At 44.3% G+C, this 13163-nt stretch overlaps 1 protein-coding gene across 3 annotated transcripts in view; it reads left to right on the plus strand.

The window, feature by feature from the left end:
- The window catches only part of syt7a (synaptotagmin VIIa), a 79708-nt gene that overhangs the window by 63534 nt on the left and 3011 nt on the right, over window positions 1-13163 (plus strand). For all 3 annotated transcript variants that reach the window (XM_053886878.1, XM_053886879.1, XM_053886877.1), the window contains 4 exons: window positions 2248-2379; window positions 9512-9614; window positions 11431-11698; window positions 12858-13027. In XM_053886878.1, the coding sequence (XP_053742853.1) occupies window positions 2248-2379; window positions 9512-9614; window positions 11431-11698; window positions 12858-13027 (673 nt within the window). The remainder of the gene's footprint in view (window positions 1-2247; window positions 2380-9511; window positions 9615-11430; window positions 11699-12857; window positions 13028-13163) is intronic.

The raw sequence follows: 13163 nt of genomic DNA on the forward strand, positions 1-13163 counted from the left end.
TATGACTTCCATATTTTGGTGATTCAAAAACTCGTCTGTGGTCTCCAGCTTTTGTCTTTACCGGACGCTGTAAACTACAGCTTATAATATTCATGGGATTGTGTCCAAAATCATTTGGCATCCCAGAATTCCATTCAATTACATGACCGTTTCTGAGGCAGCCTTTGAAATGGCTGTTAAATATTCGGCTTACACCAGCAGGCTTAATCCATATTCCATTAGTGTTTGCTGTGACAGTGAATCCCCTTCTCCCATATCACTGTACCTTTAATGCAAAGAGTGAGTCTCTGTGTGCCGTTTTTACTCACTGGGTCCACAAACGCTCACAACACGGTGCGCAAGGATAAGGTTAAGCAGCTGTGTGTTGATTTGTGTTAACTCTGAAGGATTGATCTTATGTCACCAACACCATTACTCCCACAACGTATTGTGGCTCCCAGCTAAAAGCGGAGGGAGGAAGAGGTTTGGTAAAGGTTGAGAAAGGACATGAAGGTGTATTCGCTTTGTGAATCCATAGATCAGCCATTCTGTGCGGGGCTGTTTCATTTTATGTGTGTGGGAGACACTTCTGGCATTTGAGTGTGACACAGCTGAAGCAATGCCACAAGCTAGCTACCCATGTAGCACGCGAATCTGCCAAGGTCATAGAGAATTCTGTGCATGACAGTCAAGTGTAGCACTCACCATGGTGAATGTGCGATCAGGGTCATTGCCGTTGTGTTTCCTCTTCGCAACAGAAACAGCGTTTATGATTAATGGCAGATTGGCCCTGTAATAGACGTGACCCATTGTTCAAGCCAGTTAATTTCAGTCTTGGCTGGATCCCCTATCTGGATGAATCATTGCTGAGTGGATGTGTTGCTGACATTGACACAGATATCTGGCCTTTACAGTCGTTGACCAAATGGATCTCTTGGTCTGCGTGGTTTTTGACTTTAATTCTATATATCTTGGCGCCGTTACTGTCTCTTTCCACTTTTCCTTTTCTGCTGGTCTCATGGTGGAAGCAGTGATTCAAGTGGATTCAATTGGAATTTATCAGCATGAGGTGACTGTAAATGAGTTTCATTGACCATTTGGGCTGACATATTACGCAGCAGCAGAGATTCTATAGTCACTTTATATGACTATGATACTGTGAGGGTAACTGCCAATGGCCAGATTAATCAGTAGAAATGGAACCTAGTATTGCAGAATATCACAATAATATTGCAGAAATGGGAGTTTCCAGCATTGTTTTATCTCTTTGTCAATGGATGACTACATTTCTCAAGCTTAGATTTCCAGATATTTGCCATGTTAACAAAGTGAAGTAGATTCAGTTTTAAGAAATATGTTGGTGTGAGTTTAACATTTGGGCCTTATGGACGTCTCTTCAGCATTGTTGAGGAAAGTAAGACAAATCCTGTCAGAGTGGTTCTGGGAAGACATTTTTTAAGAGGCTGGCAGCATCATATTTCCTTTGCGGGGTTATTGTCGCGCCATCAGGGGCTTAGGCGGTTGAACCTTCGGTGTGTCTGACAGTAAGGAGGCAGGGGGAGAAGAGGAAGCCGGGGATTAGGAGTCAGGCTGAAGCATGAGAGCAGAGGGGCTGGAGCTGAAAGGAGAAGATGAAATGGGAACGCTGCACAACACAAAGCAACGGAGCAGTGACCCAGAAAACACACAGCGAGCACCTCAAGATACTGTGTCACTCAAATAGAAACAATTAGTCCACATATCCTTAATGAGGCTTTAATTCAATCTGGCGGCGGCAGGATGGCGACCGCGCGTCCTGAGCGGAAGACGTGGACGCAGATTTCAAGTGAAACAACTTGCGAATGTGCTGTGTCTGGTGGGAGAGTGGGGTGTGCGGAGCTCGCTTGCTGCCGAGCATGATATCCATTAAGGGTCATTAAGTAATCACCAGTGGTTGCTGTTAATTGCTTGTTGTCCGTGCGGCGAGTTCGGAACTTGCACCTGTTGTCGACACAGTCATTAAAGTCATCATTTTATTATTAGCTCGGGTTTGAGGTTAATATCCTTCCCTGGACATGTTGTTGTGCTTGATAATCATTTCCCTCTTCTCTCAACTGTCCTGCCGCTCTCTTTGCTGACCTCACCTGAATTGACCCGTGTCTTCTTCTCTCCCCCTGCACCACAACTTCTTTGTGTTCCAATTCTCTATCGTTTTCATCTCTTTTTGTCTTCCTCTTTTGCACTTTTTTTTCTTCTTCTTTCTCTTATTGTATTGTTAATGGGAGCCAGTGAAGGAAAGCTGGTGGTCCTGGCTTTGGCCATCGGTGTGGCCGAGCAAGATGACTTTGCCAATATCCCTGACCTGCAGGAAACTCCACAGGCCGCACCAGCAGCCAGCCAGGAGCCCTCGCTTGAGAAGAGGTACCCGCTAAAAGAATGAGAGCGCTTGAGAGTGTGGGAGCGAGTGGGGCTCAAATGAAAAAGACTGAAAGGTGCAATACCGAGGAAAAACGGTGATTTCAGCATCTAGAGGAGGACACTTTTGTTTGTAGTGTTTTGGTGACTCACCGCTCTTAGATCCGAACCTGGAATAGCATCAGCTCTGTTACAGGCCAGCGAACGAGAGCCGAGTGTGTCCAAGTCGTAAAAAGGAGTGTAATCTAAAATGTGTATGATGATCAAGCAATTTGGAGGAGAGCGGTAAAGCAATAATGAGCTCATAAATCACAGCAGTGAGACACGAACCGGAGCCAGACACCTTTTTTTTTTCCTGGTGAAGGTAGCATTTAACACACAAGTGAATTGGCCTTGGAACATTTTCTAATTATTCTGACAAAAATCATCTCCTATATCAAAATGACACTCTCCTCCGGCCTCTTCATCTCTATTTGTTTGTCATTTCCCTCCTGCATCACAGAGAACTCCCATCGGTGCTTGTCTTATTCCTTTGTATTTTCATGCTTTTTATTATCCTGCTCTTTCTCCCACTGTGTCCCTTTTTCCTCCCGCTCATTAGCTTCCTTCACTCACCCTCTGCTGCTTTGAGAGTCCCGTCTCTGTAACTCCACCATTCTCCCATAGAGACTTCTCATTATTCTACAACTCACTTGCATAAATGTGCTGCTAAAAATAAACCTTTTTGCTTGCCAGCCAATGTACATACGCAACGCCAAAAGTGTTATTTTCAAGCGCAGGAAACTCGTGCGTCTTCCGGCCTTCGACGATTTTACCGTGCATTAATAAGCACAGAGTCGTGTGAAGCAAACCAACACTTGTTTGTGTTGTAAATTCAGCTTTGGAGGGCCGCTGTGATGATTCGTGCCAGAGTGTAACAGTGAAGACTCTCTGCTCAGCTGACGGCAGATGTGACACTCTTTCAGTCCCAAGTGGCCAATTAGGGTCGATTAAACTTGGCTTGGATTTCATGACAGTTTGGAGTTTTCTTAAAACAAAATGGCATGAAAATAAGAGCAAAACAAAAATATACATCAATGAGCCAAAAGATGAATTTTAGAAAAGAAAACAAAGTTGAATAAATGAAAAGTATTTGAGACTACTTTATTATTATTATTATTATTATTATTGAATTATTTCTCAATAATTTTCAACAGCTACTGTGCTTGAGAGGCAACCTAAAAACATGCATCTGTCCATCTTTATTATATAACTGTTGAATGATGTGAGTCTTTAAAGCAGGCCATTAAGCATTAATATTCATAACTCACCTCAATATTTCTTTGTTTAGCACCTATTGTTCTAGGTCAATTGAAGCCTTAATCTAAATGCAGTAGACCTGATGGGTCTTTATTTTTCCCCGCGGTGTTGGTGCCAACTGATGGTGTCTCAGCGTGATTTAATCTGTCATGCTAGGCAGCTTCTAAATCGACTCAATAGCAAACAAAGCGGCACTTTTCATACATATCTCATCGCATCATCATTACCTCTGTTTACATCCACGTGTCCCCACGTGCCATCAGTCATCTCCATGTTAACATCCCATCGCGCTGTACGGCGTGAAATTAATATGTTCAAAGCGTCAAATCGCTGACAAATTGTTTCACCACAAACATCAGGCTGCTGAGGCTAAACAAATATTAAATGCGATTACACGTCAGCGCAGTGAAATATGCCTACTCATGTTGACGCATTTGTGTCTACATGGACAGCAATATTCTAGAAGACTTCATTTGGTTGAGTGGGTCTGGAGGATCCGCAGTCATTTGCATATTACCAAGCTTTCTTAATTATACCTACATCACTTAAAATGCTTAGAACAACATGGTTTCTCATGAAAGATGTTTGTTTCCTTCATGAGTCACACTTGCGCCTCTATTGCTCCCCAGGTCCTGAACATCTGAAACAGAAATGGTGGTGTCTGGTTCAGTCTAGTTTCAGTCCAATATGTGTCTGTAATGCTGCTCTTACAAATGCAAACGCATTGTTCAGTAGAATACATTTGAATGTCGCCAAATCTGGAGTCAGAAGTCTTAGATAGTGCCACCAATAATGCTGCTGGAGGTAATTAAATAAAGCCCATGACTCCGCTCATGACTTTTTAAGATCTGAAAAACTTTGGTTTCGAGGTGCCACTGTATTTTAGTTCCCTCATACGGAACAGGTTCATGTTTGAATATTGCTGTCTCTGTCGACAAACTGCTGTGAGCTTCTAAAATAAAAACAAATAAGTATCACATAGTCGCATCGAAATGAAGAGTTGAGGGACTTTTAATACATAATTCATATTCTTTAAAAATTCCTTTAAAAATACGGATTCTTTTTTAAGGAGGTTTATTGAATGTGTACTGTCCTTGTGATTTCACTGCAGTGCAAAAATCCACAAATGAATTAAACCTGATTTTTTTTTTTTTTTTTATCAACCTAAAAATACTAAGAGTTGAATGTTTGGGGCTTTCAAGCAGTGAGATTTCTGTTGGAAGAAATAAAAAAAGGTTTGTGGATTTAAAAAAATATATACATATACTTTAATAAAAGTCTAACCAGGAAATTGTTGCATGTATAGGTCATTAATTTGCACATCCACGTGTCATTCTGATAAATATCGTAACTGAGGTGACAGATATTCGCGGCGTCCTTCTGTGACCTTGTAAATGCGTTCACTGCAGAGAGGAGTTCTGCACTGGTGCCCAAGCACGCCTGGCCAGAGTGACAGAGTGGTGGACACGATGAGACTTTCACACTCGTCTTTAGGGATCAAAATCTGGGGCGTTTTGAGAATAAGCACCTTCAGCTGCCTCCTCGGTGGTGTTGCTTAGATCCAGGCAGCACATGCCGAGGTGGGTGATAACATCTCTGGGCTGAGAAGCTTAATTAAGACGGGAGCGTGGCTCTTAAATGCCTCATTGGTCTTCACTCATACAATTCTGCTGCGATCCAGTGGACCTATACAGTAGCGGCTCCTCCAGTGTTGCTATAAAGAGGAGCCACGTTCCCTGGGAGCTTTGAATCTAGAGCTGCTTGTGAGCGGCAGGCAGGCAGTCCAATCCAGGGCGAGGGCAGAGTAGGAGGGGCTTGTTCCTACAGCACATTAACATTCAATCCAGTTGCCTGTGGTCCTTCAATTATTCATCCATGCATGTTGCATCATTTTGTGGACGGCAGTGGCGTTTTCTTCTTGATTCACGGCTATTAATAGCAGGAGCTGTGTAAGACAGAGTGGAGATTTTCTTGCAAAGTGGCCGACGAGCGACTCGTGCATGATTTATCAACATACTTCCATGACATTCAACCAAATAAAGTCATGCGTTCGCCGATATGTTCCGGCCTGTGTATGCAGTGGACGGAGTCACCTTTGCTGAATATAATGGATGTTTGAACACAAACATGTACAGTAAATTGATTTCGCTCTGTTCTGCTAGTCTGACACGGTGCTCCTCCTGTGACAGGGGCTTTCAAGGCTCGACTAATCAGCAGAGTCTTCAGGGGTTCGAGTTAAGTCTCACCCGGGGGGCTCCAGCTCCCTGTGGCCACTGTGCACATCCAAGCATCGCAGGGGAATTGTAGGGATGCATGCAAGCGGCAGAGTGAGAGACTGGCAGATAACAGGAAGGTGGATGATAAAGGAGGAAGCTGGTGTGAGGATGTATGCCTCTATATGTCAGAGGGAGAGCTCACGGGGCAAATCCATCTCCTTTCAGCGAGGCAGCAGTGGAGGAGGAGCGCTACTGCATGTTATCGGCAGCACTTTCAACTGAAAGTACATGCCGGTACTTTATCCTACGCAGTCTGGAAAGAGAGATGGACGTTGAGAGACGAGCCATTAAGAGCTTTATACTTTGGACTTCATGTTCTATGTAAGAACATGTGACTCCCTTCCCTCTGAGGGGTCCGTGTGACAAGTTTAAAAGGAAGCTGTTGGCAGGACTTTGTCGGATTTATTAGCTCTGGCGCTTGAATTTAAAGTATGTGATGGCACCGACGGAAAAGTAAGATTGCGCCTAAAACATGAGTGGATAGAAACGCCACCGTCTGTTCAGCTTCATGTTGAAATTCTGAGCATCATGAACAGCGAGTTTCTAGTCGCGTCAAAGGGTGCGTTTGTCCTTGTACAAAAAGCTTTGGATATATGTTGGATCCACCTTTATGTGTGAGGTTTTGTACTGAGGAGAGCGGCAGCAGGGAGGATTGTGCGACTCCACGTGCTGTGTGATTGGAAAAATTGTAAGCCGCGTCGTGTGATCCTGCAAGGCAGCCTCTGCAGCATGATGGATCTAGTGGGCCACGATGAAATTGAGCGTAGACATTCAAATACATCACTTCATGGTCTCAGGCGAGAGTGTTTGTTTGAGTGTGACATGTTTGCATGAGGGTGCCTGAGAAAAAAAAAAAAAACAGGGATGGGGCTGGGCTTTCTTTCTCGTCTCCAGCCGAGAAGTGGAGTGTCTTTCCCCCCTACCCCTCTCTTCGAGCTGCTGGCCCTCGGTCAGGTAACAAAACAGGATAGTATCACAGGACGGTGGTGAAACCCAAGGTGGCCCCGCCTGCCTCCATATGTTTGTTAATGTGAACGTGTGTGTCTGCGAGGCTCTCACCCGTACCTGTCATATATCCTGAGCCTTATCTTTAAGTTCTCCTTGTGTTTGCCTGTTTGCTGCACCCCCCTCCCCCCACACACACACACACACACACCTGTCCCTGCGCCGACCCCCAAAACTCTAATATCACACACACCCAGAGTCCCCCCACCTCCATGTATCGCCCCATGTTTCTAGAGCCGTTGCTATGCCAACAGCCCACTTTCTGTGCCTTAAGCTGTGAGAGAATCTGATCTGGCTCCACTCTGCCTCCCACTGGATACTGTAGACAACTGCAGGCATTAATTGACTTTCATATCAGCTCCGGCACAAGCCGTATTGGCTCCAAAATTCAGCAGCTGTCCTGTTGCTAACCACGCCACTTATTCGGAAATCACGCCAGTTGTGACCATCAGCAGGTGCCGCAGAGCACGGCTGGTAGAAAAGCCCCCCCGTTTCTGCGCCGCAGCTCACCCGAGAATGCTCCGAACCCCTGAATGAAGCATGACAGAGAATGAACAATGAAAGACGTTCACTTCCCCATCAATAGTCGGCAGGTGGAGGAGGAGGGAGGTGCTGTACTTTGTCATCATTCGAAAATTCAGCCCCACGCTATTGAGTCCACGGTGACGTCTCCTCATGAACTCATCGCCTGCAGTTCAAACAAGCACAGCCCTAAAAAATGCAACCACTTCCCTTGGCAACTAATACGACTAACACCGATTGATAAATACTCCCTGTCCCCTCTCCAGCAGTGGCGAACACCCCTCCCTCCCCCTTTCTCACTCTGATTCCTTTGCTGGTTGAAGTGTCTGTTTGCTTGTCTTGTTTGCTTTTCTGTCTGTCTATTTGTCAGTACATTTTCCCCTGGTTCTGTCTTGTCTTCTGCAGAACGGTGTCACATTATTACATTCAACATCAATGCTCATCCAAATTTAGTCGAGAGAAAACCAAAAGAAAAGCCCAGAAATGCTGGCCAGACAGACAGACGTCCTATGAGCCCCTCGTCCCCCGCCTGTCCCAGGCATTGCCCTCACTCTCTGGAGTGACCACTACTTGCATATATTACGTCTAACATATATGCACATGTAGCCAATGCCAGCCAAAGCTTTGGCCATTGTGTCCCCAGTCTTCACTTTTAGAGTGTTGCTAAATGGTTGATTCAAAATCTGCTTCAATCTGCCAAATCGGCTTCATTCAAGTTGGACTCCTTCCTTTGGAACACTCTAAATGTGCACTTCCCTACTCTTTGTGTTTTCGAATATACCTCCGCCTCTTCGGTTTTTTTTCTCTCGAGCTGTAACTTAGTGAGCTCTAGATTCTTTCTGGTGAATAACTGTAATTATTGTCTTTTTCTTTTTCTTCTCTGTGCTCTTCTCCCTCAGCATGTTTATCTTCTGTTAGATATCATTTGTTGTCGGGTAGCTCTTTGCTTTATTGTCTCTTATTCTTTGATACTTATCAGACTGACCAAACTAAGCCTCTCTTGTGTTTCCAGGCTTTCCTTCCTTCATTCCCTATCTTTTCTTGCAGCCGTTTCTTTCTTCTTCTCTCTAATGTGCTGGTGTTCGTAACAATACCACTCTGTTTTGTTTTCGTAACCTCACTGTTCATGCTGTAACACTTGCTCTCTCTTTTGAATCTGATCTCCTTGTTGTACCTTCTCTCTTACTGTATTTGCAGTCTTTATGATTTCTGTGTCCGTGTCTGCAAATCCAGCACCTTCTCTGATCATTTGTTTCTTCTGTTCTCTATTTACTGTTGCCTAACATTGTTTCAGTCTCTATGTGCCTTGAAGTCATGCGTGGAGAGCTGCCTCCAGCGTCATCCTATATTGGACTTCACCTTTCTTTTCTCTTATTTATTCTATCTTTCTTTTGTCACAATCTATTTGACATGTGTGTCTTTTGCTTTGGTTTACTTTATTATTCTGTATGAACAGAGAGGTTTCTCTCCCAAAATGTTTTTCCTATTTTTAAGAAACTTGAAGGCTACAGTATTAACGTTTACCCCAGCTCCACCATGGGAGATCTCTGCTTATGCTTTTTCAATATGTACTGATGACCAGTCTTCCCCCTAACACGTAGACTTAGACCAACTAATACATGTGTCCCATTGGTCGTCCTGTTTTACGTCTGGTCATCTACATGTTGCTTTCTGTGTCTGTCTACTGTTGCTGTATTTGTCATTTATTCATGTGTGTCACATTGTCGTCTTCAGAGGAATTAATGGGTCCGATTTGGAGCGTGAGCTGTTATTTATGGATGTAATGAAGAACCGCCACGTGTCCAGGATGCAGCGTGTGTGTTCCATGGAGTGTTCCCCAAGTGTTATTTGAGTTTGCTCAAAGACAGAGAAAAAAAAAGCACAAAGTGCTTTGTAGTTGCATTGAAGTTGGACTCAATTTTAATATAGTTTTTAGGCGGCAAACAGGTGGAGACTGGTGTTGGAGTCGAGTTAGCATCCTAGTTAAAGTGTACTTGGTTTTCTTTCGGGGGTTTACCATGTGTTTTTGCTTACAGGGGCAACAAGCCAGCTAACAGTCCCAAAGGGCAACCCCCTGATGCTGACGGTCACTCCTCTGTAACTGACCTGGCCAACTCTCTCACCGGGGACATGGTGATGGTAAGACCTCACCGCCGCACTCGCTCCTCGTCCCCTGAGCAGCTGATAACACGAAATAAAACATGCCATCGATTCAGTCATTCACTGCTCTAAAATGTATTGTGGTACACGTAGTTTGTGAAATAGAGTTGCTATGGATTATTGAAGGTCAGCCACGTACAAGTTGAGATCCAGATCCAGTCTCCCATTAGTCATTAGGAACACGTGACAGACTGACCCAGGTTTTACTGGTCTTTCTTGTCGAAGAGGAGAGGTGCACTCGCACAGATTTACCATACATTTCAGTCCGCATGCTCAGCAGCTTAACCTTCCAACATGCACAGACCCATCCAAGTGAATGCTCCATCTGTTATAGTGTTTGGGTGCATATCTCAGTAAAACAAAGACTAAATCAATTTCAAGTTTAAACACCTATTTTTTTTTTTTAGTTCTGTCATAATAATCTTATACATTTCCTTGATAGTCATGAGAGAGAGGGCGAGGGAGAAAGGGAGGCTCGGCTTGTGCAGCATTGCTACTTATTTTGGCTTTTGTAATCTTGAATCTTCAGTTGTATCGCACCTGCTGTTGAACAAACGTTCTACGTCACACCTGTCAGTTGGACAAATGATCCGTGCAAGGGGGAATTGCTGACTCATCGAGAGGACTGTGTTCTCGGTGGAGAAAAAAACTCAGATGGATAGCTTCACTAGTGAAAGGAGGCTCTGCATTTATCGAAAGTTAAAAGCATAACTTATGTAAAGTGAGTCAGACAGAGTCTTAAATACTGACTGACTCAAGTCCCTTTGTGTATTGTGGAGTTGATCGTGGGCGTGAGAGTGAGTGCTATATCAAACTTCCTCAGGGGCTGGATTACAAATGCGCAAAGATAAATGATATTTCTTGATTACTTATCATTTCTTTTATTGAAATCTAATTTATTTAAAAAATGTTCAATGCAAATCATACATTTTAGAAATAATTTTCAAGTTAACTTTGGAGCGTGTGATTTATGGAGCTGCTGAATCATCCTCATCAGATTAAGTGGGTACAAGAGAAGCGTAATAGATGACAACGACTCTGACTTGCAGCCGATCAAGCGAGACAATACATCCAAGGTGACTCGGTCCATGTGATGAATTAGACTTGCATTATTTCACCCCTGCTCTGCCTGTCAGTGCTGAAACTTCCGTAGACAAGTGCTGAGTGAGTGACTTTCTGTCGCTCTTAAATTGTCGCTCCTGTCTAAATAAAGAGCAGCAATAAATCAGGGCTGCTCGGCGAGCACTGGAACTCACATCACAAGTGAAAGTTTTGTGTTCAAAATCGGGTTTAACTGTGTTTGTTTGCACATTTCATTTCTCCTGATCTCTGCTGCTGTGAAGAGGAAGCGGAGTAGAGGGAGCCCGAGGAAGGGGAAGTGACATTCAGGCCGCTTCAGATTCTGCTCGTTGACCTTGCTCCTGCATGTGCTTCTCACTCGACCTCTAACTGTTGGGCTCAGTGTTTCTGCATTGTCCGCTGGTCGGCTGTTTTCCATCAGATTGCAGACCTTGAGTGCCCAACAGTGATAAGCAGTCAGGGCAGCTGTGAGACGAAGGGAGGTCTGAAGCAGCCTGATCTTCAATCTGAGCACCTCCTGGCTCTTAAGCACATTAGCAGGGAAATGAAACTCTGTCAGTCTCCTTGATGTCAGGACATCCACGGCTCTGTTTCAATGCAGGCCTGAGTGCAGCTCTAAAATGTTGCCAAGGCTGGTGTGCACATGTTCACTGTGGAGAAAGTGCTCCTTTAGATCTGTTTCTGTGTAGTTACAGACATTGCTTTGTCCTTGCAGCTGTCTCCAGGTTCAGAGGATGATGATGGTGAAGGACCCATCAGTGAGAAGCTGGGCCGAATCCAGTTCAGCATCGGCTACAGTTTCCAGAACACAACTCTCACCGTCAAAGTTCTCAGGGGACAAGACCTCCCAGCCAAGGACTTCTCCGGCACCTCAGATCCTTTCGTCAAAATCTACCTGCTGCCTGATAAGAAGCACAAGCTGGAGACCAAGGTCAAGAGGAAGAACCTCAACCCCCACTGGAACGAAACGTTTCTGTTCGAGGGTCTGTGTTTCCTTTCAGTTGAGCACTTCTAGCTGTAGACATGGCAGTGTTGTGTCTTCTGGTTGTGTGTCGGCGAGTCTACAGCCTGAATGCAGACCAAAAGAAATATTTTCCCAGATTAGATTAGAACCATTTTCCATGAGATTTGTTTCGTGTCCCCCTTTAGGATGACTTGCACCATATTTAGTGATTCCTTAACATTTAATCTAGAGCCACAAGCAGGTAAATCTCAACTTCGGCTTATGAGCAACATTGCACTTATAGGTGGTGAGCATGGTGAACCTTAGACCTGGTAAAGACTCGCATGTTTGTAGTGACATGGGCATGTTTGCATGAGGACGTCTGCATTTTGCTCAGAGCACAAAACCACACAGAGCCGCAAGCATGGCTGAACGCTCTGTCTACCCTTTAGCTAGCTGAACCACCAAAACTGATCGTGTAAGAAGAACAAGTCTGGAAAGTCTCAGAGAAAATCACATTACTTTTTTAATAAGTGGATCAATACGTTATTTTACGCAGGAAATAGTACTCCTTGACTGCAAATACATTCAAAAATATATCACACTTTATCAGAAAGCCAACTGAAAATCCTGAAACGTAAAGGAAAAACATCTTTATAACATCCTAAATGAATTACTCGATTGTATTGGACTTCAATTTACACCACCTCAGATTGTACTATGATGAATCAGCTATTTTAATCTTAACTATGCTGAGCAATGACAATACCAAAACAATGGTAGTGGAGTGCACCCAAATAGAATGGTCTTTACTATCTGTCCGACAGCTGTGAAGATGTTTTCTTTCTACGCAGTCTTTTTGTCCCTGTAAAGACTGACGCACGCAGCACCCAGAGTGATGCACTGCATTATTATTTCTTTGATGATGACCATCCAGCAGGAGTCACAAAAAGGCTGATATATTCTTCAAAAAGCTTGAGTTTGTTTGCTGAGAACTCAACGGTGAAGAGGGTGAGGTGCGTTACCTGATAGGGTGCTGGCTGGTTCTGCTGTTTTTACAAAAGCACTTTGGCCTTCGTCAATTTCATCCCTGTTAGCACCGTGCAGATGACGCTTTCTATCACTGCCCTTTGTGCCCCGTCCCCGCCCACTCGCAACTTCCCTCTCTCCTCAGCTGCATCTGTTTATCTCTGTCTCAGGTTTCCCATACGAGAAGGTGAGAGAGCGCACTCTTTACCTTCAGGTGTTGGACTACGACCGCTTCAGCCGGAATGACCCCATCGGAGAGGTGTCAATCCCCCTTAACAAGGTGGAACTGGGCCAGATAAAAACCTTCTGGAAGGAGCTGAAGCCCTGCAGTGATGGAAGTGTAAGGAGAGAGAGAGAGAATACAGATGAGCTTTTGTCTTTTAAATGCATCCGTGAATAATTCCATATAATGTGCATATATGTCAACGGCATCGGTTGGAGAATCTGATTTCTCTCTGTGGTGCTTTCTCTCTGGC

The sequence above is a fragment of the Synchiropus splendidus genome, chromosome 14 (genome assembly GCF_027744825.2).
Source record: "Synchiropus splendidus isolate RoL2022-P1 chromosome 14, RoL_Sspl_1.0, whole genome shotgun sequence".
Classification (NCBI taxonomy): domain Eukaryota; kingdom Metazoa; phylum Chordata; class Actinopteri; order Syngnathiformes; family Callionymidae; genus Synchiropus; species Synchiropus splendidus.